The 23225-nt window shown below is 45.3% G+C and overlaps 1 protein-coding gene across 16 annotated transcripts in view; it reads right to left on the reverse strand.

Annotated features, from left to right (window-relative positions):
- Positions 1-23225, reverse strand: part of OBSCN (obscurin, cytoskeletal calmodulin and titin-interacting RhoGEF) — a 322112-nt gene that overhangs the window by 163369 nt on the left and 135518 nt on the right. For 9 of the 16 annotated variants that reach the window (XM_072652736.1, XM_072652782.1, XM_072652744.1 and 6 more), the window contains 22 exons: positions 20558-20821; positions 19948-20211; positions 18783-19046; positions 16571-16834; positions 14186-14449; positions 13582-13845; positions 12441-13283; positions 11880-12143; positions 11318-11581; positions 10757-11020; positions 10162-10425; positions 9599-9862; positions 9038-9301; positions 8452-8715; positions 7891-8154; positions 7304-7567; positions 6743-7006; positions 6181-6444; positions 5316-5579; positions 4095-4361; positions 2555-2821; positions 735-1001 (listed from right to left, as the gene is read on the reverse strand). In XM_072652736.1, the coding sequence (XP_072508837.1) occupies positions 735-1001; positions 2555-2821; positions 4095-4361; positions 5316-5579; positions 6181-6444; positions 6743-7006; positions 7304-7567; positions 7891-8154; positions 8452-8715; positions 9038-9301; positions 9599-9862; positions 10162-10425; positions 10757-11020; positions 11318-11581; positions 11880-12143; positions 12441-13283; positions 13582-13845; positions 14186-14449; positions 16571-16834; positions 18783-19046; positions 19948-20211; positions 20558-20821 (6396 nt within the window). The remainder of the gene's footprint in view (positions 1-734; positions 1002-2554; positions 2822-4094; positions 4362-5315; positions 5580-6180; positions 6445-6742; positions 7007-7303; positions 7568-7890; positions 8155-8451; positions 8716-9037; positions 9302-9598; positions 9863-10161; positions 10426-10756; positions 11021-11317; positions 11582-11879; positions 12144-12440; positions 13284-13581; positions 13846-14185; positions 14450-16570; positions 16835-18782; positions 19047-19947; positions 20212-20557; positions 20822-23225) is intronic. The other 7 variants (XM_072652754.1, XM_072652726.1, XM_072652716.1 and 4 more) reach the window with 7 other exon arrangements.

Genomic DNA, 23225 nt, shown 5'->3' on the forward strand with positions numbered 1-23225 from the left:
GAGTAGAAGCGTGTTCTAGAAATGGAAATTACTACTATCATGCACTCGTTGCCTATTGTGCCTTATTAGGGCAGGACACAGAGGACAGACATTTATTAGACACCTACTACAGTCTGCCAGGCACTGTGCTAGGCACATTATAATTAAAATCTCATTTAATCCTCGTAACAGCCTTGGGAGATAGGTGCTATTATTATCCACATTTTTATAGTTGAGAAACTGAGGCAGACAGAGGTTAACAGAGTTGCCTAGGGTCACACAGCCAGCAAGTGAATGAGGCAGGCTTTGAACTCAGAATTTCCCCACTGCAAGCTCAGCACCCTAAACACTACATCATACAGGAGGGACTCCATAAATAATTGTTTGATGACATGACTGACTAAAGAAACAGCATGGTGCGGTGGAAAGAGAATTTCACTGAGCATCAGGAGATTTCGGGTCATGGTCTCACTCAGTTGCTGGCTAGATATAACACCTGTTTCTTCATTTGTAAAATGGTAGTGGTGGTGGTCAGAAACATTCTCTGCTCTCTGGTTCCTTCAACTCTGACATAGAATGGTGAGGTGCTTTCCAGCTTTGACACTCTGTCTTTTAAGGTCGCACCTGGCTCGAACATTTCACATCCCTTCTACCCTGCTTTTCCATGTCCTTATGTCCTTTCCAGTTCTGACCTTCTAGATTAAGAGTCCCTTAGAGTACCCTTCTAGGGCACTCCTAGAAGGAGGAGAGTTTACCTTTCACCTTGACTGTAGCCAGGGTCTTCTGATCACCAGCCACACAGGCATACTCGCCAGTGTCCTTGGCCTCTAGTCCATGTATCAGAAGTTCACAGACACTTCCTTCCTTCCTCATCTCATACTTGGAGCCAGGCCGGAGCAGCTCACCCTCCTTTCTCCACTCGACAGTGGCTTGAGCCACACTCAACTCACAGTGCAGTCGGGCTGTAGCGCCCTCCTCCAGCTCTTCACTATGCAGGCGGGTCTTGAACTTGGGCCTGGGGGCTGTAAGGGGAGGCATAGGGGTAGAGGGTCTTAGGAGTAGTATGACAGAGGCTCCTTGAGGCTATGTAGTGATCCTAGTTACCCACTAAAACTTCCCAGTCTGGCCTTTCAAGGTTCTTCTGTCAACTGTTATCTCACCTTTACTCTGTGCTGGTTCTTCCCCTTTACTTGTCATTCTTCTTGCAAATAACTTGCTAACTCACCCCACAACCTCCCACCTGAAATACCGTGCTCCTTACTTCCATCAAGAGTTCAACCAAAACTCACCTCCTCCAGGAAGCTGTCTGGAGTGACTCCACTCCTGTGTGATCATTCCTTTAGCTTACCTCCATCAAGTACTAAGGGACTTGGATTATATACTAAGGGTCTAAGGATTCATAATCTTGACAATGTGGATATTTCCCACTAGTGACATTAAAAACAATCCCTCCACACCTTAGTAGATGGTTCTTAACTAGTTACTACAACCACACTAAGTTCTTTTGCCAGTGGCCAACCAAACTTCTGGAGGGGTGACAAGTCCCTCCATACGTAGTTAGGCTTGTCCTCAGACAGTGGAAGCGGTCCACCTTTGGGCTGGGACTGAATTTCTGTCTTTCTTTCTACAATCTGATGGCACAGCTTTCCACAGCCTAAGGTCCACACCATGCCAATCAAAGCACTAGAAGAGGATGGTAGCAGAGGGATGCTGGGTTCTGCTTTATGTATTCATGTTGTTGCTTTAGAACTGATAGAAGATTGTGTCTTATCACAACATAATACACAATGTGTATTCCAGTTAGACTGCAGGCCTCTCAAGGGAAAAGTTCTTGCCTTCTATTTCTATCACATGACTGGGGGCTCAGCATCTCCCCACTGGGCTAGGGCCATTAAGGCCTGAGACTGTTACATACTCAGGGCTTCTGTGCTGCATAATACTTGAGAAATGGTCATTCAGATAGCTCCAAAATTAGCATATAAACCAATGGGAAGATTGGGATTTTATCTGATCAGACTGGATTTTCTCACCTTGTCTAAGCCTAATACTGGGCAAGTTACATTAAGTTCCTGTTCCTTCCCCTACAAAACAAGAGATCGGGATTGCAGAGCTGCTCATTCTGGTCCTGTCTAGCCTTGGCGTTTCGTGATTACTAGAATTCTGAGATTTATTCAGAACATTCAGGAAAGCCCCATTATAAAAAGGGAAAATGTCTATGGGATAAGTTGTCTTCTAGTACTGAGGATAAAGTGATTGAAGGTAGGTAGGGTTCCTCCAGAAAGGCTTTCTAGGAAAAGTGATTTGGGCTGATATGATTGGAGGGGTGCGCAGATTGGTAAACCCACTCCTATAGGTACAGGTAGGATGGAGGGACATGAATTGGGAGTAGGGATGAGGATGGGGCCATGGAAAACCCTTTCCTTGTCTCCAATTCCAAAGGCTTGGATAGACAAGTATAGAGATGTATGTCTCAGGGGTGAGGAGAAGTAAGGCATAGGTTAGAGATGAGGATTAAAGAGATGTGTGGATTAGAGGGTGGAGGAAGGAGAAAATACCAGAGAGCTATCATCCTCACCATTCACTGTAAGGGTGGCAGTGGTCTGCTGGTCCCCCGTATCACATGTATAGTCGCCCGTGTCCTCCTGTTCAGCATCATGGATGAGGAGCTCGGCCATGGTCCCCTTGACCACCATCTCATATTTGGCACAGGGGAACAGCTGTACTGCTCCCTTCCTCCACTCCACGCTCGCGTCTTCCTTGCTGAGCTCACAGTGCAGTCGAATGGTGGAGCCAACCTCTGCATCCTGGGCCCGCAGCTTCTTATGGAACACCACTGGCAGGGCTACAAAGGTGGAGGGAATGATGCCAAGACTGGGGATTGCTCTTCCAGGGGTTCAGAAAGAAGGGTCACCCTCATGATCCCAGAGTCTTTCAGTTGGTGCCCACAGGGCTGCAGATCCCATTAACCATCCTGCCTGGAGCTCTGGAAACCTTCCCTCACCAAACACGTCACAGAGCCCTCATTGTCCCAAAGTCTCAGCCCACCTTTCACCTTCCAATTCTTCTACTAGAAAATAGATGATTAACATTCATTAGAATGTAATGCTCTTTGAGAGGAGGGGTTGTTTTGGTATTTCTTTGTATGCCCAGTATATATGACAGTGCTGGTACTAAGAATTTAATAAATGCTTATTGATCCACTGAACTGATGGATCTACTACCAGTCAAGCTGATCCTAAATAATTCTTTCTCAATCAGGAAGTTTTCCTGAGTTGACTGGATATCAAAGAACAACCAAACTAAGTCCTTGGACAGTACCATATTCCCATCACTGTAAACACTACATGAATACTTGCTGAATTGATTTAATTGGAATGGAATAGAATGATGAGTTGTCTTTGAAATTCCTATAACTGTTCTTTCTAACGGATGCACACATAGATCCATTTATCTACCTTCCTTTCCTCCACGGAAGTTCTTTCGCCCCTCTGATCGCAGGCTCTCTAAAAGTGAACCCTTCTTACCTTTACAACTTCTTCCACCTTCCTCCCCCTTCCCCAGACTTGGAGACCCACTGACATTGACCTTGATGTTCTACATACATCTATCTCTTGACTTCAGGCATTTCCTCTGGCTGTCCCCACACCTGGAACTCTCCCTCTCCATCTCCGCATCCTGGCTTTTGCACCCTGCTTTCCTTAGTTTCAGCTAAGGCTTACTTTCTGCAGGAAGCCTTTCCTAGCTTGTTCCTCTTAAAGCTAGTGCCTTTCCTCTGAGAAATGTTCTCCATTTTTAAAAAACCTTGTTTGTACATAGTTGTTCGCCTGTTTTCTCCCCCATTAGACTGTGAATTCCTGGAGACAGGTTTTTGCTTTTCTTTGTATCTTCAGTGGCCTGGTACATAGTAGGCACTTAATAAATGCTTGCTAACTTGATTTAACCTGACCTGGGGGCTGCCACCTTGCCCCAGTCCAAGTGCTTGCAGACACTGGGGCTCCCATCCCTTCCTTCTTCCATGTGCCCCTCCTCCTCCGCCCAGGTGCCCAGAACAGTGTCCAGTGGGCTAGGACTGATTGTCCCCAGGCTCTCTGCCACAGCTGGCTGGTCATACTCACCTTTGACGGTCAAGGTGGCACTGGTGGTTTGGTCACCACAGTCACAACTGTAATCACCTGTGTCCTCCAGCTGCAGGTGGCTGATGAGCAGCTCAGCAATACAGCCCCTCTGGCGTACCTGGATCCTCTCATCAGCCTGAATCTCCAGGCCACCTTTGCTCCAGATCACTGGGGCCTCAGGCTTAGAGAGTTCACACCGAAGCATAGCTGTCCCACCCTCTTCAGCCTGTTGACTCTTCAGGGGTTTCCGGAACACCACCGTTTCGGCTGCAAGTAGGAGGAGGAGGGTAAAATGTATCTCATATCCTCAGAATAGGAAATTTATTCCACTGAAGTCTGGAGGGAACTATACGCTTTAGCCCAGACCCTATTCACCTAGTGACCTTGGGCTAGTCACTTCTTTCTGGACTTGATTACCTTTTCCTGGAGAGGAGTAGAATTTATAGGGTCATAGAGTTGAAAGGAGGGCAGTTCGGTGGCACAGTGGATAGAATGTTGGACCTGGAATCAGGAACACTTTTCTTCCTGAGTTCAAATCCAACTTTAGATGCATACTAGCTATGTGATCCTGGGAATGTCACTTAATCCCTTTTGTCTCAATTTCCTCATTTATAAAATGAACTGGAAAAGGAAAAGGCAAACCATTCCAGTACCTTTGCCAAGAAAATCCCCAAAAGGGTTGCAAAAAGTCAGATACAACTTAAGAAAAGACTAAACGAGAAAAAGAGAGCTGAAAGGGACCTTACAGGTCCTCCTATACAACCCTTTAATTTTAAAGATGAGGAGACAGGAAGTAACTGGCAGAGCTAAGAACTGAACTCTCATCCTCTAATTCCAAATCTAGGACTTGTATACATAACATGAATAATCCCTGTCCTTATCCCCACCCGAATAAGCCCTGTGACTGCCATCATCCTCTGCTGCTGATGAGATCCTATGCCTATTCAGTTATGAGCTAATCCTATACATGTACCTGAGCAGAACACTGATATTTGTTTGATAAAAATTTCTAGAGTATTTTGTCCAAAAAACACTTTCTTTACAACATCCAGCTGAGGTTACAGTATAATTATTCCCATTCCTCAGATGAGAAAACTGAGGCCCAGAGGTTTCTTAAAGGCCACATATCAAATAAATGACTCAGGATTTAAACCCAGGTCTTCTGAGTCCAACTTAAGGCAAAGGACTCCTTCCAGCATACCCTAGTGTATTTCTATGTACCCTTGACAGTGAGAGTTGCTGTGGTCTTCTCTTCTCCACACACACAGGTGTAATCTCCAGCATCATCCATGTGCAGCCCGTGGATCAACAGCTCACACACGGCCTCATCCTGCCTCAGACTGTATCGGTCACTGTCTTGAAGTATCTGTGACCCCTTCCTCCACTCTACAGGGGCTGCCTTGTTCAGTTGACAGTGCAGTGTGACCGTGGTCCCTTCTGTGGCTTCTGTGACATGGAGTTCCTCTGTGAACTTCTTGGGGAGTGCTGGGAAATGGTCAGACAGATGTGGATACTATGAAACTCTTCTGAGGTCAGGGGAAAAGTGGCCAAAAGCCATCTTTGAATGGAAAACACAAAGGGAGCATCTGCAGACCACACGGTGGGGACAGCAGGCGAAGAATGAGATACAGCTATGTCTAGCTCTTGGGCATTAGGAATGTAGAAAGGAGACAGCACAGAGAGTCATGGATGGGGACAGCAAGACCTACAATGTTATATATGGGGTGGGACATGAGAAAATACTAGAGATGACAAGACATGACAGAACACAAGTCTTGCCAGAGGTAGGAAGATTCACAGATAGAAAAGGCGGGATGACTAAAAGATGAAGAGGATGAGAACAGGAAATATCATTGACCTGGGTTCTTCCCAGGTGACAAAGGTTCTGTTGGGGGCAGAGTGAATGCAGGAAATATGGGAAAGAGAAAACGCAGAGAGAGAGACCCAAATGGAGAAAGCAAGAAAAGTGATGGTATGGAGAAGATGGAACTATGGAAGCCATTGGGTAGGAGGACAAAGTAACATTGAAATGAAATGAAACAAAAAAATGAAGCCAGAAGGTGGCTTCCCCCCACATTCTCTTTACCGTTGACAGTCAAGGTTGCCTTGGTCTTCTCCTCTCCACACACACAGATGTAGTCTCCAGCATCACCCATGTTCAGTCTGTAGATCACCAGCTCACACACAGCCCCATCCTGCCTTGGGCTGTATCTGTCACTCTCTTGAAGCTTATCTGGCCCCTTCATCCACTCCACAAGGGCTGCCTTGCTCAGCTCACAGTGTAGGGTGACCATGGACCCTTCTGTGGCCTCAGTCTTCTGTAGAACTTTTGTGAACTTGGCAGGCAGGGCTGAGAAAGGGTCAGACAAATATAGAGAACATGAGACTCACTGGAAAGAAGAGAGTGGTCACACATGGACTCAATGGATATGAAAACAAAAAGATGGAAGAATAGAAAATGGGAATGAATGATGGATGAAGCCTTCTCTTACTCTAGCAGGTTGAGGAGTCATAGAGGAGGAGGGTGAGGGAACCAAAAGAGAGAGGAGAGGTAGGAATGAGACATCATAGATGAGCTGATCTCAGGATAAGGCAATGCTAGACAGATAACCAAACAATGAAGTGATTTTACCACACAAGGTCTTTACCCTTGACAGTCAAGGTAGCCTTAGTCTTCTCCTCTCCACACACACAGGTGTAGTCTCCAGCATCATCCATGTTCAGTCTGTGGATCACCAGCTCACACACAGCCCCATCCTGCCTTGGGCTGTATCTGTCACTCTCTTGAAGCTTCTCTGCCCCCTTCCTCCACTCCACAGGGGCTGCCTTGCTCAACTCACAGTGTAGGGTGACCATGGACCCTTCAGTAGCCTCAGTCTTCTGTAGAACTTTTGTGAACTTGGCAGGCAGGGCTGAGAAAGGGTCAGACAAATATAGAGAACATGAAACTCCCTGTAGGTCAGAGGGTAGCTAGACTTAGACACAATGGAGGGAAAAACAGAAAGACAGAGAATAGGAAATGAGAATGAGTGATGGAGGGAGCCTTCTCTTGGTTTAGCAGACTGAGGAGTCACAGGAGAGCTATGAGACAGGGCCAAAAAAGGGAGCAGATATCAAAAGGAGACATTACAGATGGCCTGAACTCAGGCCAAGGCAATGCTGGACAGACAATCAAACAATGAGATGATCCTCCCACACATCGTCTTTACCCTTAACAGTCAAGGTGGCCTTGGTCTTCTCCTCTCCACACACACAGATGTAGTCTCCAGCATCATCCATGTTCAGTCTGTGGATCACCAGCTCACACACAGCCCCATCCTGCCTTGGGCTGTATCTGTCACTGGCTTGGAGTTTCCCTGGCCCCTTCCTCCACTCCACAGGGGCTGTCTTGCTCAGTTCACACCTCAGGGTGACTTTATCCCCTTCTGTGGCTTCCACAGCTCCCAGGACCTGTGTGAACTCGGCAGGGAGGGCTAGACAGACACACATGGAAAGCATGATATTGCTCAGAGGGTAATCAGCAGGTGAACAAAGATGACGAAAAGGGAAAACAGACAAGTCGAGAGGGTACTGGACACAGGACTCTGAGATTTAGATAAGGCCACTTCCTTCTGAGAACAACCTGTTGGGTTGGCACAGAGCAACTGAAAAATAATACTAAAGAAACATGGGGAAAAAAAACTCGCACTGCAAAAGGAGAGAGTCTGTGGGAATAGATAGGGTGGGGTGAGGGACAAGGCATCCAAGAAGATAGACAACCAAACTACAGGCTGATTTTCCCATGCATAGTCTTTACCCTTGACAGTCAAGGTAGCCTTGGTCTTCTGCTCTCCACACACACAGGTGTAGTCTCCAGCATCATCCATGTTCAGTCTGTAGATCACCAGCTCGCACACAGCCCCATCTTGCCTTGGGCTGTATCTGTCACTCTCTTGAAGCTTTTCTGCCCCCTTCCTCCACTCCACAAGGGCTGCCTTGCTCAGCTCACAGTGTAGGGTGACCATGGACCCTTCTGTGGCCTCAGTCTTCTGTAGGACTTTTGTGAACTTGGCAGGCAGGGCTGAGAAAGGGTCAGACAAATATAGAGAACATGAGACTCACTGGAAAGAAGAGTGTGGCCACACATGGACTCAATGAATGTGAAAACAGAAAGATGGAGGAATAGAAAATGGGAATGAATGATGGATGAAGCCTTCTCTTAGTCTAGCCGGCTGAAGAATCATAGAAGAGTAGGGTGATAGAATCAAAAGAGACAGGAGATGTAGAAAGCAGATACCATAGATGAGCTGATCTCAGGATAAGCAATGCTAGACAGATAACGAAACAATGAGGTGATTTTTCCACACAAGGTCTTTACCCTTGACAGTCAAGGTAGCCTTGGTCTTCTCCTCTCCACACACACAGGAGTAGTCTCCAGCATCATCCATGTTCAGTCTGTAGATCACCAGCTCACACACAGCCCCATCCTGCCTTGGGCTGTATCTGTCACTGGCTTGGAGTTTCCCTGGCCCCTTCCTCCACTCCACAGGGGCTGTCTTGCTCAGTTCACACCTCAGGGTGACTTTATCCCCTTCTGTGGCTTCCACAGCTCCCAGGACCTGTGTGAACTCGGCAGGAAGGGCTAGACAGACACACATGGAAAGCATGATATTGCTCAGAGGGTAATCAGCAGGTGAACATAGATGACGAAAAGGGAAAACAGACAAGTCGAGAGGGTACTGGACACAGGACTCTGAGATTTAGATGAGGCCAATTCCTTCTGAGAACAACCTGTTGGGTTGGCACAGAGCAACTGAAAAATAATACTAAAGAAACATGGGGAAAAAAACTCGCACTGCAAAAGGAGAGAGTCTGTGGGAATAGATAGGGTGGGGTGAGGGACAAGGCATCCAAGAAGACAGACAACCAAACTACAGGCTGATTTTCCCATGCATAGTCTTTACCCTTGACAGTCAAGGTGGCCTTAGTCTTCTGCTCTCCACACACACAGGTGTAGTCTCCAGCATCATCCATGTCCAGTCTGTGGATCACCAGCTCACACACAGCCCCATCCTGCCTTGGGCTGTATCTGTCACTCTCTTGAAGCTTCTCTGCCCCCTTCCTCCACTCCACAAGGGCTGCCTTGCTCAGCTCACAGTGTAGGGTGACCATGGACCCTTCTGTGGCCTCAGTCTTCTGTAGAACTTTTGTGAACTTGGCAGGCAGGGCTGAGAAAGGGTCAGACAAATATAGAGAACATGAGACTCACTGGAAAGAAGAGAGTGGTCACACATGGACTCAATGGATGTGAAAACAAAAAGATGGAGGAATAGAAAATGGGAATGAATGATGGATGAAGCCTTCTCTTAGTCTAGCAGGCTGAAGAATCATAGAAGAGCAGGGTGACAGAACCAAAAGAGAGAGGAGATGTAGAAATGAGGCACCATAGATGAGCTGATCTCAGGATAAGCAATGCTAGACAGATAACGAAACAATGAGGTGATTTTTCCACACAAGGTCTTTACCCTTGACAGTCAAGGTAGCCTTGGTCTTCTCCTCTCCACACACACAGGAGTAGTCTCCAGCATCATCCATGTTCAGTCTGTAGATCACCAGCTCACACACAGCTCCATCCTGCCTTGGGCTATATCTGTCACTCTCTTGAAGCTTCTCTGCTCCCTTCCTCCACTCCACAGGGGCTGCCTTGCTCAATTCACAGTGAAAGGTGATCATGGAACTTTCTGTGGCCTCAGTCTTCTGTAGAACTTTTGTGAACTTGGCAGGCAGGGCTGAGAAAGGGTCAGACAGATACAGAAAACATGAGATTCCCTGGAGAAAAAAGCATGGGTGGACACGAACACAATGAATGTGAAAACAGAAAGATGGAGAAAATAAAAAATGAGACTGAGTTAATGATGAAGCCTTGTCTTGGTTCAGTAGATTGGAGAGTCATAGAGGAGAAGGGTGATAGAATCAAAAAAGAGAGAAGGCATAGGAATGAGACATCATAGATGACCTGAACTCAGGACAACATAATGTTGAATGGACAATCAAACAATGAGGTGATTTTTCCACAAAAGGTCTTTACCCTTGACTGTCAAGGTAGCCTTGGTCTTCTCCTCTCCACACATACAGGTGTAGTCTCCAGCATCATCCATGTTCAGTCTGTGGATCACCAGCTCACATACAGCCCCATCCTGCCTTGGGCTATATCTGTCACTGGCTTGGAGTTTCTCTGGCCCCTTCCTCCACTCCACAGGGGCTGCCTTGCTCAATTCACACCTCAATTTGGCTTTATCTCCTTCTCTGGCTTCCACAGCCCCCAGGAGCTGCGTGAACTTGGCAGGCAGGGCTGAGAAATGGGTACATGGAAAGCATGAGATTTCTCAGAGGGCAATAAGGAAGTAAGCAGAGACAACCAAAGGGGAAGATGGAAAGGTAGAGAGGATGGGTACTAGCCTCAGCATTCTGGGAATGGGACATAGATATTTAGATATTTCCTTCTGAGTGTAGCCAGTTGGGTTGTTTAAAAAAAAAGGCTAAAAACACAGCTAGAAAAACATGAGAAACACACACAATCAGAGGAAGGGAGACCGTAGCAATGGAAGGGATGAGGTCAATGATGAGGCAGCAAAAGGACAGATAACCAAACCACAGGCTCATTTTCTCAGCATGGTCTTTACCCTTGACAGTCAAGGTGGCCTTAGTCTTCTCCTCTCCACACACACAGGAGTAGTCTCCAGCATCATCCATGTTCAGTCTGTGGATCACCAGCTCACACACAGCCCCATCCTGCCTTGGGCTGTATCTGTCACTCTCTTGAAGCTTTTCTGGCCCCTTCTTCCATTCCACAGGGGCTGCCTTGCTCAGCTCACAGTGTAGGGTGACCATGGACCCTTCTGTGGCCTCAGTCTTCTGTAGAACTTTTGTGAACTTGGCAGGCAGGGCTGAGAAAGGGTCAGACAAATATAGAGAACATGAGACTCACTGGAAAGAAGAGTGTGGCCACACATGGACTCAATGGATGTGAAAACAAAAAGATGGAGGAATAGAAAATGGGAATGAATGATGGATAAAGCCTTCTCTTAGTCTAGCAGGCTGAAGAATCATAGAAGAGCAGGGCGATAGAATCAAAAGCGACAGGAGATGTAGAAATGAGACACCATAGATGAGCTGATCTCAGGATAAGCAATGCTAGACAGATAACGAAACAATGAGGTGATTTTTCCACACAGGGTCTTTACCCTTGACAGTCAAAGTAGCCTTGGTCTTCTCCTCTCCACACACACAGGAGTAGTCTCCAGCATCATCCATGTCCAGTCTGTGGATCACCAGCTCACACACAGCCCCATCCTGCCTTGGGCTGTATCTGTCACTCTCCTGAAGCTTCTCTGGCCCCTTCTTCCATTCCACAGGGGCTGCCTTGCTCAGCTCACAGCGCAGGGTGACCATGGACCCTTCAGTAGCCTCAGTCTTCTGTAGAACTTTTGTGAACTTGGCAGGCAGGGCTGAGAAAGGGTCAGACACATATAGAAAACATGAAACTGCCTGTAGGACAGAAGGTGGCTAGACATAGATTCAAAGGAGGGGAAAATAGAAAGACAGAGAGAACAGGAAATGAGAGTGAGTGATGGATGGAGCCTTCTCTTAGTCTAGCAGGCTGAGGAATCATAGAGGAGCTATGAGACAGGATAAAAAAAGGGAGAAAACACCAAAGGGAGACAGCACAAATGGCTTCAATTCAGAACAAGGCAATGATGGACAGACAACCACACGATGAGCCAATTTCCCCCCTGTCATCTTTACCCTTAACAGTCAGAGTTGCCTTGGTCTTCTCCTGTCCACATACACAGGTGTAGTCTCCAGCATCATGCATGTCCAGTCTGTGGATCACCAGCTCGCACACAGCCCCATCTTGCCTTGGGCTGTATCTGTCACTCTCTTGAAGCTTTTCTGGCCCCTTCTTCCATTCCACAGGGGCTGCCTTGCTCAGCTCACAGTGTAGGGTGACCATGGACCCTTCTGTGGCCTCAGTCTTCTGTAGGACTTTTGTGAACTTGGCAGGCAGGGCTGAGAAAGGGTCAGACAAATATAGAGAACATGAGACTCACTGGAAAGAAGAGTGTGGCCACACATGGACTCAATGGATATGAAAACAAAAAGATGGAGGAATAGGATATGGGAATGAATGATGGATGAAGCCTTCTCTTAGTCTAGCAGGCTGAGGAATCATAGAAGAGTAGGGTAATAGAATCAAAAGAGACAGGAGATGTAGAAATGAGACACCATAGATGAGCTGATCTCAGGATAAGCAATGCTAGACAGATAACGAAACAATGAGGTGATTTTTCCACACAAGGTCTTTACCCTTGACAGTCAAGGTAGCCTTGGTCTTCTCCTCTCCACACACACAGGTGTAGTCTCCAGCATCATCCATGTTCAGTCTGTGGATCACCAGCTCACACACAGCCCCATCCTGCCTTGGGCTGTATCTGTCACTGGCTTGGAGTTTCCCTGGCCCCTTCCTCCACTCCACAGGGGCTGTCTTGCTCAGTTCACACCTCAGGGTGACTTTATCCCCTTCTGTGGCTTCCACAGCTCCTAGGACCTGTGTGAACTCGGCAGGGAGGGCTAGACAGACACACATGGAAAGCATGATATTGCTCAGAGGGTAATCAGCAGGTGAACATAGATGACGAAAAGGGAAAACAGTCGAGAGGGTACTGGACACAGGACTCTGAGATTTAGATAAGGCCACTTCCTTCTGAGAACAACCTGTTGGGTTGGCACAGAGCAACTGAAAAATAATACTAAAGAGACATGGGGAAAAACTCGCACTGCAAAAGGAGAGAGTCTGTGGGAATAGATAGGGTGGGGTGAGGGACAAGGCATCCAAGAAGACAGACAACCAAACTACAGGCTGATTTTCCCATGCATAGTCTTTACCCTTGACAGTCAAGGTGGCCTTAGTCTTCTCCTCTCCACACACACAGATGTAGTCTCCAGCATCATCCATGTCCAGTCTGTGGATCACCAGCTCACACACAGCCCCATCCTGCCTTGGGCTGTATCTGTCACTCTCTTGAAGCTTCTCTGCCCCCTTCCTCCACTCCACATGGCCTGCCTTGCTCAACTCACAGTGTAGGGTGACCATGGACCCTTCTGTGGCCTCAGTCTTCTGTAGAACTTTTGTGAACTTGGCAGGCAGGGCTGAGAAAGGGTCAGACAAATATAGAGAACATGAGACTCACTGGAAAGAAGAGAGTGGTCACACATGGACTCAGTGGATGTGAAAACAGAAAGATGGAGGAATAGGATATGGGAATGAAAGATGGATGAAGCCTTCTCTTAGTCTAGTACGCTAAGGAGTCATAGAAGAGTAGGATGATAGAATCAAAAGATAGAGGAGATGTAGAAATGAGACATCATAGATGACCTGAACTCAGGACAACGTAATGTTGAATGGACAATCAAACAATGAGGTGATTTTTCCACAAAAGGTCTTTACCCTTGACTGTCAAGGTAGCCTTGGTCTTCTCCTCTCCACACATACAGGTGTAGTCTCCAGCATCATCCATGTTCAGTCTGTGGATCACCAGCTCACACACAGCCCCATCCTGCCTTGGGCTGTATCTGTCACTGGCTTGGAGTTTCCCTGGCCCCTTCCTCCACTCCACAGGGGCTGCCTTGCTCAATTCACACCTCAAGGTGGCTTTATCTCCTTCTCTGGCTTCCACAGCCCCCAGGAGCTGTGTGAACTTGGCAGGCAGGGCTGAGAAATGGGTACACATACATGGAAAGCATGAGATTTCTCAGAGGGCAATAAGGAAGTAAGCAGAGACAACCAAAGGGGAAGATGGAAAGGTAGAGGGGATGAGTAGTAGGCTCAGCATTCTGGGTATGGGACATAGATATTTAGATATTTCCTTCTGAGTGTAGCCAGTTGGGTTGTTTAAAAAAAAAAAAGGCTAAAAATACAGCTAGAAAAACATGAGAAATACACACAGTCAGAGGAAGGGAGACCGTAGCAATGGAAGGGATGAGGTCAATGATGAGGCAGCAAAAGGACAGATAACCAAACCACAGGCTCATTTTCTCAGCATGGTCTTTACCCTTGACAGTCAAGGTGGCCTTAGTCTTCTCCTCTCCACACACACAGATGTAGTCTCCAGCATCATCCATGTCCAGTCTGTGGATCACCAGCTCACACACAGCCCCATCCTGCCTTGGGCTGTATCTGTCACTCTCTTGAAGCTTCTCTGGCCCCTTCCTCCACTCCACAGGGGCTGCCTTGCTCAGCTCACAGTGTAGGGTGACCATGGACCCTTCTGTGGCCTCTATGATCTTTAGGTCTTTTGTGAACTGAGCTGGCACAGCTTAGGAAGGAAAAATGGAAAGGAGCTGCCTCAGAGCTGCTCATTCAGGGGAATCCCATGATTTTTCTTCATTTGTCTTAGACCCCCTCTAGGACAGAAATGGCCTGTCTGGGGTGGTGGTAGGGAAGGACAGCCCTAAATGGGAATGAAAGTGGGAATCCATGTACACACTCAACTCATGGCACCAGACAATGCACTTAAGGATGTAATAAGTCAAAAGACATGAGAGAGGGAGAAAAGGGAAGAAAAGTAGAAGTCCTATATTCAAGAAACTATAATCAGCACCCCCACTGTCTTCTTCTCCACGCATACAGGCAATCTGCAGAGTCACCAATGCCCAGCCCAGGAATCACCAGCTTAGCCATAGCATCAAAGAATTAGTGTTGAATAGGACTTCAGTAGTGATCTAGGCCAACCCATCCGTATGTCCCTGCATGGTTCTCTCTGTCTACTACATCCTTGAGAAAGTGATTATCAAGACTTTTCTGGAAGATTTCAGCAATCAATGAGAATTCTTGATTATGTGAGCCAGCACATTGCACTTGGACACAACTCTAATCATTAGGAAGTTGTTCCATTATAATAATGATAACAAATAATAATAATAGCATTTACAATGTACTTTAAGGGTTGCCAAGTGCTTTACATGTAGCTCATTTGGTATGAAAGATACATAGTAGCTAACCTTTATGCAGGAATTTAAAGTTGCAAAGCACTATCTCATTTAGTCTTCATAACAACCCTTTGAAGTAGATGATCTATTATCCCCACTTTACAGGTGAGGACACTGAGGTTGAAACAGGCTAAGGGACTTGCCCAGAGTCACACAACTAGTAAAGGTTTGAGGCACTCAAGTCCTCCTGACCCTTAGTCGAATTCATCCACAGTACCACCTGGCTCTCTCTGCATTATATAATAAAGCCCTTCTGCTTTCCCTGCCACTAATTTGAGTTCCACCCTCTGTGGTCAGTCAGAACAAGTTTAAGCTTTCAGTTACTTGTCATGTCTCCAAATACTTGAAATCTCCTATCGTGTCTCCCCTGCTCCTCCTAAGCTTCTCTTTACCAGGATAAACCATCCTTAGATTTTTTTCAGCTAGTTCCTGTACATCCTGCTCTCCAGTTCCCTCACTCTTTGTTATGGATGCTCTCCACTTGGTCAGTGTTTTTCCTTGAAGGTTTCACTGAGCACCAAATATTCTACTCCAGATGTGACAAGACAAGAACCATCACATCCCTTGTCCTAGACTCTGGGCTCCTTATGGGGCTTCCTAAGACTGAATCATCTTCTCTGCCTGCCTCCACTCACAATGACCAGGTAATCAATTAATACTTTTGAGGGTTTTTTTCCCCATATCAGATACAGTATGTCCCTATCATTCGTTTTCTGTAATTTTGCAATTAGCTTTTTGAACCAAAGTGGAAGACTTTCCAGCCCACTGACAATTATTTGGATTCTGACTCTGTCACCTAACATATTAGCTATCTCTTCTAGCTTCATGTCGTCTGCAAATCCAGTAAGCATGACCATCCAAGTCATTGATAAAAATGGGAAACAACACAAGGACAAGGATCATTTACATCAGAGAACTTTCTACAAGTTGACTTCTATCCATTATTAATTATTCTTTGGCCTCCGTCATTCAATTAGGTCCAAATGCACCTGATTAGTCCATCACTTGGCCTACATCTCTCCCCATCTTGTCTCAGGTGCTATCACTTGCCCTGAGTATCTATAGAATCTTCCTCCATTCTGTGGGAACTACTTTGCTCAGTTTACAGTGCAGTATGGTGGCAGCCACTTCTGGGGCCTCCATATTGTGTAGTACTCCCATAAATCTATATAGCAGGGTTAAAGAACAGTTGGGCAGATATGGAGTACATGAGATGCTCTGGACCATGGAAGGTAGTTGGACCCAAACATAAAGGAGGAAAAGTTAGAAAAATGGAGAAAACTGAGACTGAGAAAAAGACACAAGCAGAACTGAGGAAACACAGAAAAACTAGAACAGGCAAAGAAGAAACAAAGAAAAAAGCAGCATAGGAGGCAGGGGGTGGGTGACAAGACAATAAGGAATAGAAAACTTAATTAGCCGCCAATTTCCCCGCATGTCATCTTTACCCTTGACATTCAGGTTGGCTGTGGTCCTCTCCTCTCCACACACACAGGTGTAGTCTCCTGCATCATCCATGACCAGTCTGTGGATCACCAGTTCACACACAGCCCCATCCTGCCTTGGGCTGTATCTGTCACTGGCTGGAAGTCTCTCCGGCCCCTTCCTCCACTCCACAGGAGACTCCTTGCTCAGTTCACAGTGTAGTGTGGCCGTGCCTCCTTCAGCTGCTTCCATACTTTCCAGACCTTTGATGAACCGAGTGGGCAGGACTGAAGAGAGAAAGATGTACAGAACCCACCTCAGAGCTGCCCAGCCAGGGAAACAGACTTTCTCAGCATTAGCTGGGCTGACCTGCAGGGCAGCAGCAGACCAAACAGCTGGATCCATGATACCACAAGGGAGCAAGAGAGTGGATGGAAATGAATGGAACATGCCAACTAATACCACTAATCACGGCAGGTACACAAAGGCATGCACCATGGAGACAGATGAGAAATCAGGCATAGGAGAGGGGAGCTAACCACAAGTGACAGCCGTGGGGTTATCAGAGGCAGGAGAGAGTCAGATAAAACAGGTAGGGGGCAGCAAGGGGGAAGTGGACTGAGGTACCATACTCTGGATGAACTTCACAAAGTCACCATCATCCTCTCTCTTTCTCACACATAGGTCAGTTTCCAGGGTCAACCATGTCTACCCTATGGATCACCCACTCACAGAGTGCCTCCCACTATCATAGACTCTTAGAGCTGGAAGGGATGTCCAAGGGCATCTATTCCATCTCTGGATCCTCTATGATATCCCTGATAAATAGGAATCCAGTATCTTCTTTCGCCACTCTTTTTGGGAGGTAATTGGGGTCAAGTGACTTGCCCAGGGTCACACAGCTAGTAAGTGTCTGAGGATGGATTTGAATTCAGATCCTCCTGACTCCAGAACCAGTGCTCTATCCACTGTGCCACCTAGCTGCCCTGATCCAGTGTTTTCTTGATGAGTCTTACTGATGGAGACTCCACTTCCCAAGGCAGCCCATTGCAATTTTGCATAGCTCTGGCGTGCTCCTCAACTAATTGAAAGCAGAGACCATTTCCTCCTTAATCCTTAAGTATAAGTGATTCTTCTGTGTATGACATGACCTCCAGTCCTCTCCTCATCCTGATCATCCTACTAATGCTCCTGTTTGTCACTGTCCTTCCCAACAGTGGTGCTCAGAGTTGAACACAATATACCCTATAGGGTCTGACAAGAATCACAAATGGCAGGGGTCTTCTGCAGCTATCTTCACCCTCTTTTGAATTCTCTGCTTCTATTAATGCAATCTAAAAATCACATGAGCTTTTTTACATCCTGTGTTACACTTCTGATTTTATTAAGCTTGCTGTCCACTGATACCCTGAGAGTTGTGGTTGTTTTCGTATTTTAAATGAACTGTTTTCTCTCTTTGTTTCCTTCATCCTATACACAAGTGTTTGAATTTTTGAATGCAACTGTAGGACTTTACATATGTCTCCATTCGATTTCATCTTATTAGACCCAGATAGCATGCAAGCTTTTAAAAAACTACATGTATCTTAACTTAATCTTCTACTGTGTCATTTTCCCCTCCTGGCTTCATTTAATCTGCACATATGATAGGCAAATCATTTCTGCTTCATTCAAGTCATCAAGAGAAAATGATGAACCATACAGGGTCAAGGACAGATCTCTGGGGCACTCCACCATAGACCTCTCAAGGCTCCATGAGTCACTGCTTGTTGGATGCAGCTCTTCAAACAGCAGAGTCTACCTGATTATCCTATCATTTGGCCCCTATCCCTTGGCACTTTTCAAGTTGTGGCTGTGGTTGGCTTCTGCAGACCCTTCCTTCACTCCTCCTTACAGGGGCTGACTCAGTCAATTCATAGCACTGGGTGGCCCATTTTGTGATTTCTGCAATTTCCCATCCATTGGACAGGCAGGGCTGAGAAACAAACAGACATGGAGAACATGAAACTCTTGGGAAGGTGACAGATGACTGGACATGAAGGAAGTTGGAGGAAGTAAGCTGAGAGTCAGTCTTAGGTCATCCTGGGAAGGGAGTCGCAGATCAACAGGGAGATAAGGAAGGAGGACTGTGAGGAGACAGCCCAGAGAGAGACCATGGTAAGCAAAGGGTAAGCTGAGGGTAATACAGGATAGAAAACCAATTTATGTGTCATTTTCCCCACAAATGGTCTTTACCCTTCACGGTCAAAGTCGCCATGGTCTTTTCCTCCCCACACACACACGTGTAGTCTCCTGCATCATTGACATTAAGGTTGAAGATCACCAGCTCACACACAGCCCCATCCTGCTGTAGCATGTATCTGTCACTGGCTCGGAGCATCTTTGACCCCTTCCTCCACTCCACTGGGGCCACCTTGCTTAGCCTACAATGCATTGTGGATGAGGTCCCTTCTGTGGCTTCCATGTTCTGCAGTCCTTCAATGAACCTGGCAGGTAGGGCTGGGAAAGGGAAGATGAAGAGAGATTGCCCTCAGACCAGTCAATTCTGGGGAATTCAAGACTCCATAGCTTTGATTCTCTGGTCACCTGGATGAGAACACACCCATCAAAGAGGACCAGAGGGAAGCCAGAGATGGAAAGAAAACCAGGAAAACAGACACCTTCATTAACTCACAGCACCAAAAACTGAATTCTAGAGTGCTAAGCAAAGGAAGGTGAAGCTTCTTACACAAACAGAGAAAGCCAAGCAGAGCCACAGCTTTCTGGTTAATGGTGGGGAAGAGAAAAACAGATAAAGCAGAATTAGGAGACAACAAAGAGTGGGAAATCCCATGTTCATGTACCCATCACAACCAGGGTCACCATGGTCCTTTCCTTATAACATATGTATAATCTCTTGTCATCCATGAAGCTCACATAGAGCTCCCATTCTGACTCAGACTCTGTGTGTCATGGGCTTTAAGTTTCTCTATCCCTTCTTCCATGCCATGAGAACACCTCACTCAGTACACTCACAGAACAGGGAGACCCTGGACCTTTCTGTGGCTGCCATGCTCCACAGACACTCCCTGAACTTGACAATGAGGGTCAGATAGACATAAAACACTAAAAATCGCTGGGAGACAGTTTGACATAGGAATCAAAGGAAAACCACAAAGCCAGAGGATGGGAACTGAGTTGTGGACGCAACAGTCTGGAAATGGGTACAGATCATTTCCTCTGCCATAGCAGTCTGCATTAGAGTCACAGAGAAGCTTGGAAGACAGTCAGGAGACAGTCCAGAATGACAAACATGGAAACAGCTAGATGAGACAGGTGCAGATGGGGTGGACTGAGTGACAAGGTGACCCTTAGCAGAAAACCCACTCCATGGCCATTTCCCCACACGCATTGTCTTTACCCTTCACTGTCAAGGTCGCTGTGGTCATTGCTTCTCCACTCACACAGGTGTAGTCTCCTGAATCATCCACATCCAGCTTATGGATGACCAGCTCACACACAGCCCCATCCTGTCTCAGGCTGTATCTGTCACTGGCTCGGAGCCTCTTTAGACCCTTTTTCCACTCCACGGGAGCCGCCTTACTCAACTCACACCTCAACGTGGCCATGGCCCCTTCTGTGGCTTGTGTGCTCTTCAATCCTTCCAAGAACTGGGCAGGCAAGGCTGAGAAATGATCAGACAGACACGGAGAACATAAGATGCTTAGGGGAAGGGTGTCAGGTGGCTGGACAGGGATGCAGTGAAGGGGAAACACAGAATGTTGCAACAGATGGGGCTTGAGAATGAGTTACAAACAAGACCTTCTCATGGGTCAGCCTGAAGAACACTCACCAAGCACCTGAGAGAGGGGCCAGATAGAGACAATACAGGAAACAGATAAGCAACCCATAGACACACACACATGGGATGGCATGGAAAGTTGAAGTCATGGATAGAATGATCCAGGTGACAGAGTTACTTTGAGTAGAAAAACAAACTACAGGTTTATTTTCCAACACGTGATTTTTACCCTTCACGGTCAAGCTTGCTGTGGTCTTCTCCTCTCCACATATACAGGTGTAGTCTCCAGTGTCATCCACATCAAGGTTATGAATTACCAGCTCACACACAGCCCCATCCTGTCTCAGGCTGTATCTGTCACTAGCTCGGAGCCTCTTCAGACCTTTCTTCCACTCCACAGGAGCTGCCTTGCTCAGCTTACACTGCAATGTGGCTGTGGCTCCTTCTGTGGACTCTGTACTTTGGAGTTCAACTATGAACTTTACAGGGAGCTCTGAGGAAAGGAAAATGGAGAGGGACATACTCAGAGCACCATACTAATACTAACTCCTTGGCCAGTTACTCAGGTGGGAACAGAGACCTAGCTTGGACCCTGATATCAGCAAGAGGCCAAAAGATGAGTTGAGAATGAAGAAATAAATTTTAATAAGCATTTATTAAGTTACTCCTATGTTCAATTTGTAACACATCTGTGAGTTTGCCAGGACCTATTCAGGAGGTGTTTCAACCTCTGACCAGCCAGACCAGCCCATCTACCTATCCATCCCCATCTATAAACACATATAATCATCCTTCGCATGGTTGCCACTTTTTCCTTGTTTTTCTTCCTTGTTTTTCTTCCTTCTCTGTCTTCTTTCTTTCTTTTTTCTTTTTCTTTCTTTTCCCCTCTCTTCCTTTTCCTTATTTTGAGATGCAAATTATTTAAATGAAATTGTTTTTACAAATAAATATAGACAGTTTAAAATAAATTCATAATACACCTTTCAAAAGATGTGTGGGTGACACCCATTAATAATGTAGATATAAATGGAACAAAGATTACCTTAGATTTCATAATCACTACACAAATTACAGTTTTTTATTATGAATTAGAAAATCATCAACAAAATTGAACATCTCCATATACAAAGAAAACAAAAAAGAGTACTATAATAAAATCATTAATCTTATTTTTCTCACATGTATTCAATTTAACATGAGACTACCAATACTGTCCTCAATGTCTGTGTCCCCTGTGTCCCCTGTTCTTTTCTGTGTATTTTTAAATGTTTATTGATTATTTTTCTTTATCCTTTTTTTTATTATCACTTCCTCCCCACAATTCCTCCAACTCCCTACTGCCTTCCCAATAGAAGTCCTCTCTTAAAGGTAGTCAAACAAAATTAATTTGTGTCACATTGACCTGAAAATGTATGTCTCATTCTGCACCTCAGTCCATCATGCCATCATGTTTCTTCCAAGAGATGGAAGGCATGTTTCGTCATCAGTCTTCAGGGACGGTAATTGGTTGTTGTACTAATAATGAGTTCTTAAGCTTTTCAAAATTATTTTCCTTTCAATGTTGTCATCACTGTATAAACAGTTGTACTGATTCTGTTCACTTCATTGTGCAGCAGTTAAACATGTTTATCTGGTTTCTCTTCATCTGTCCCTTTTGTTATTTCTTACAGCACAATAATATTACATTATATTAATGTAACATATTTTGGCCATTGATAGGCATCCACTTTGCTCCTGATGCTTTGGTATAATTTCTTTAAAAAGTATTGCCATAAATAAATGTTGGAGAAATGGATCTTTTCTTATCTTATGTCTTTTTGGAAGATATACCTACTATCGGCATCTCTGGGTCAAGGATAGGAACAATTCAGTGACTTTTGGGGTATATTACTAATCCACAGCTCCCCAAACAGTTCATCAGTGTCTATCCTCCAACAGCCCCACCAACAACTTGCCTGTCTGACGAGTATGAGGTGGAAACTCAGAGTTGATTGAATTAGTATTTCTTTTATTATGATTGATATGAAGCATTTTTATATAGTTGCTAATAGTTTAAGATTTCTTCTCTTGAGAACTTCCTGTTCATATCTTTTGACCATTTATCTATTAAAGAAAGTCATTGTTTTAAAAAAAAATTGTTGACATATTTCGTTTTTATACCACAGTTGTTTTTAGATATATCTTTCCTCACCTTTTATTGAAACTTGTAAACAAGTAAAACAGTTAAGCAAAGCTGACTGATACTGTGACCATGTCTGAAAGTGTATTTAACATTCTGCATATGAGTTCCCTCACTTCTCCACCAAGACAAAGTAGATATATTTTATTGTCTGCTTTCCCAAGACTGGACATTATAATTATTCAGAAATCAACTTCATTTTAATATTCTTTTCATTCATATTATTGTGGTCATTGGGTATATTATTCATCAATTTATATAAATGTTCCCATATTTCTCTGAATTTTTCATATTTGTCAATAATAATATTCCATTATATCATACATCACAATTTGCTAATCACTGGGTACATACTTTATTTAGGGTTATGTTGTTTTGGGGGTTTTTTTGCTACCATAAAAAGTGCTACTATTGAACTTTTGTCATGTATTTTCTTTCTATTTTTGACTTTCTTGGTATAGATACCTAGTGGTGGGTCAAAAAGTGACTTCTCACTTTTTAAACAACTCTAAATAACTTTCTTGCATAATTTTGAATGGTTTCCAGGTCAGATGAACCACTTAGAAGCTTTACTGACAGCATGTTAGTGTTTCCACAGCTCTTCCAACATTGACCATTTCTGTCTTTTATCATTGGTTTGTGGCGAAACATCCAAGTTGTCATAATTTACATTTTTTCTTATTATTAGTGATGAAGCAAACTTTCATGTGGTTGTTGA

This window comes from Notamacropus eugenii, chromosome 1 (genome assembly GCF_028372415.1).
Source record: "Notamacropus eugenii isolate mMacEug1 chromosome 1, mMacEug1.pri_v2, whole genome shotgun sequence".
Taxonomy (NCBI): Eukaryota; Metazoa; Chordata; class Mammalia; order Diprotodontia; family Macropodidae; genus Notamacropus; species Notamacropus eugenii.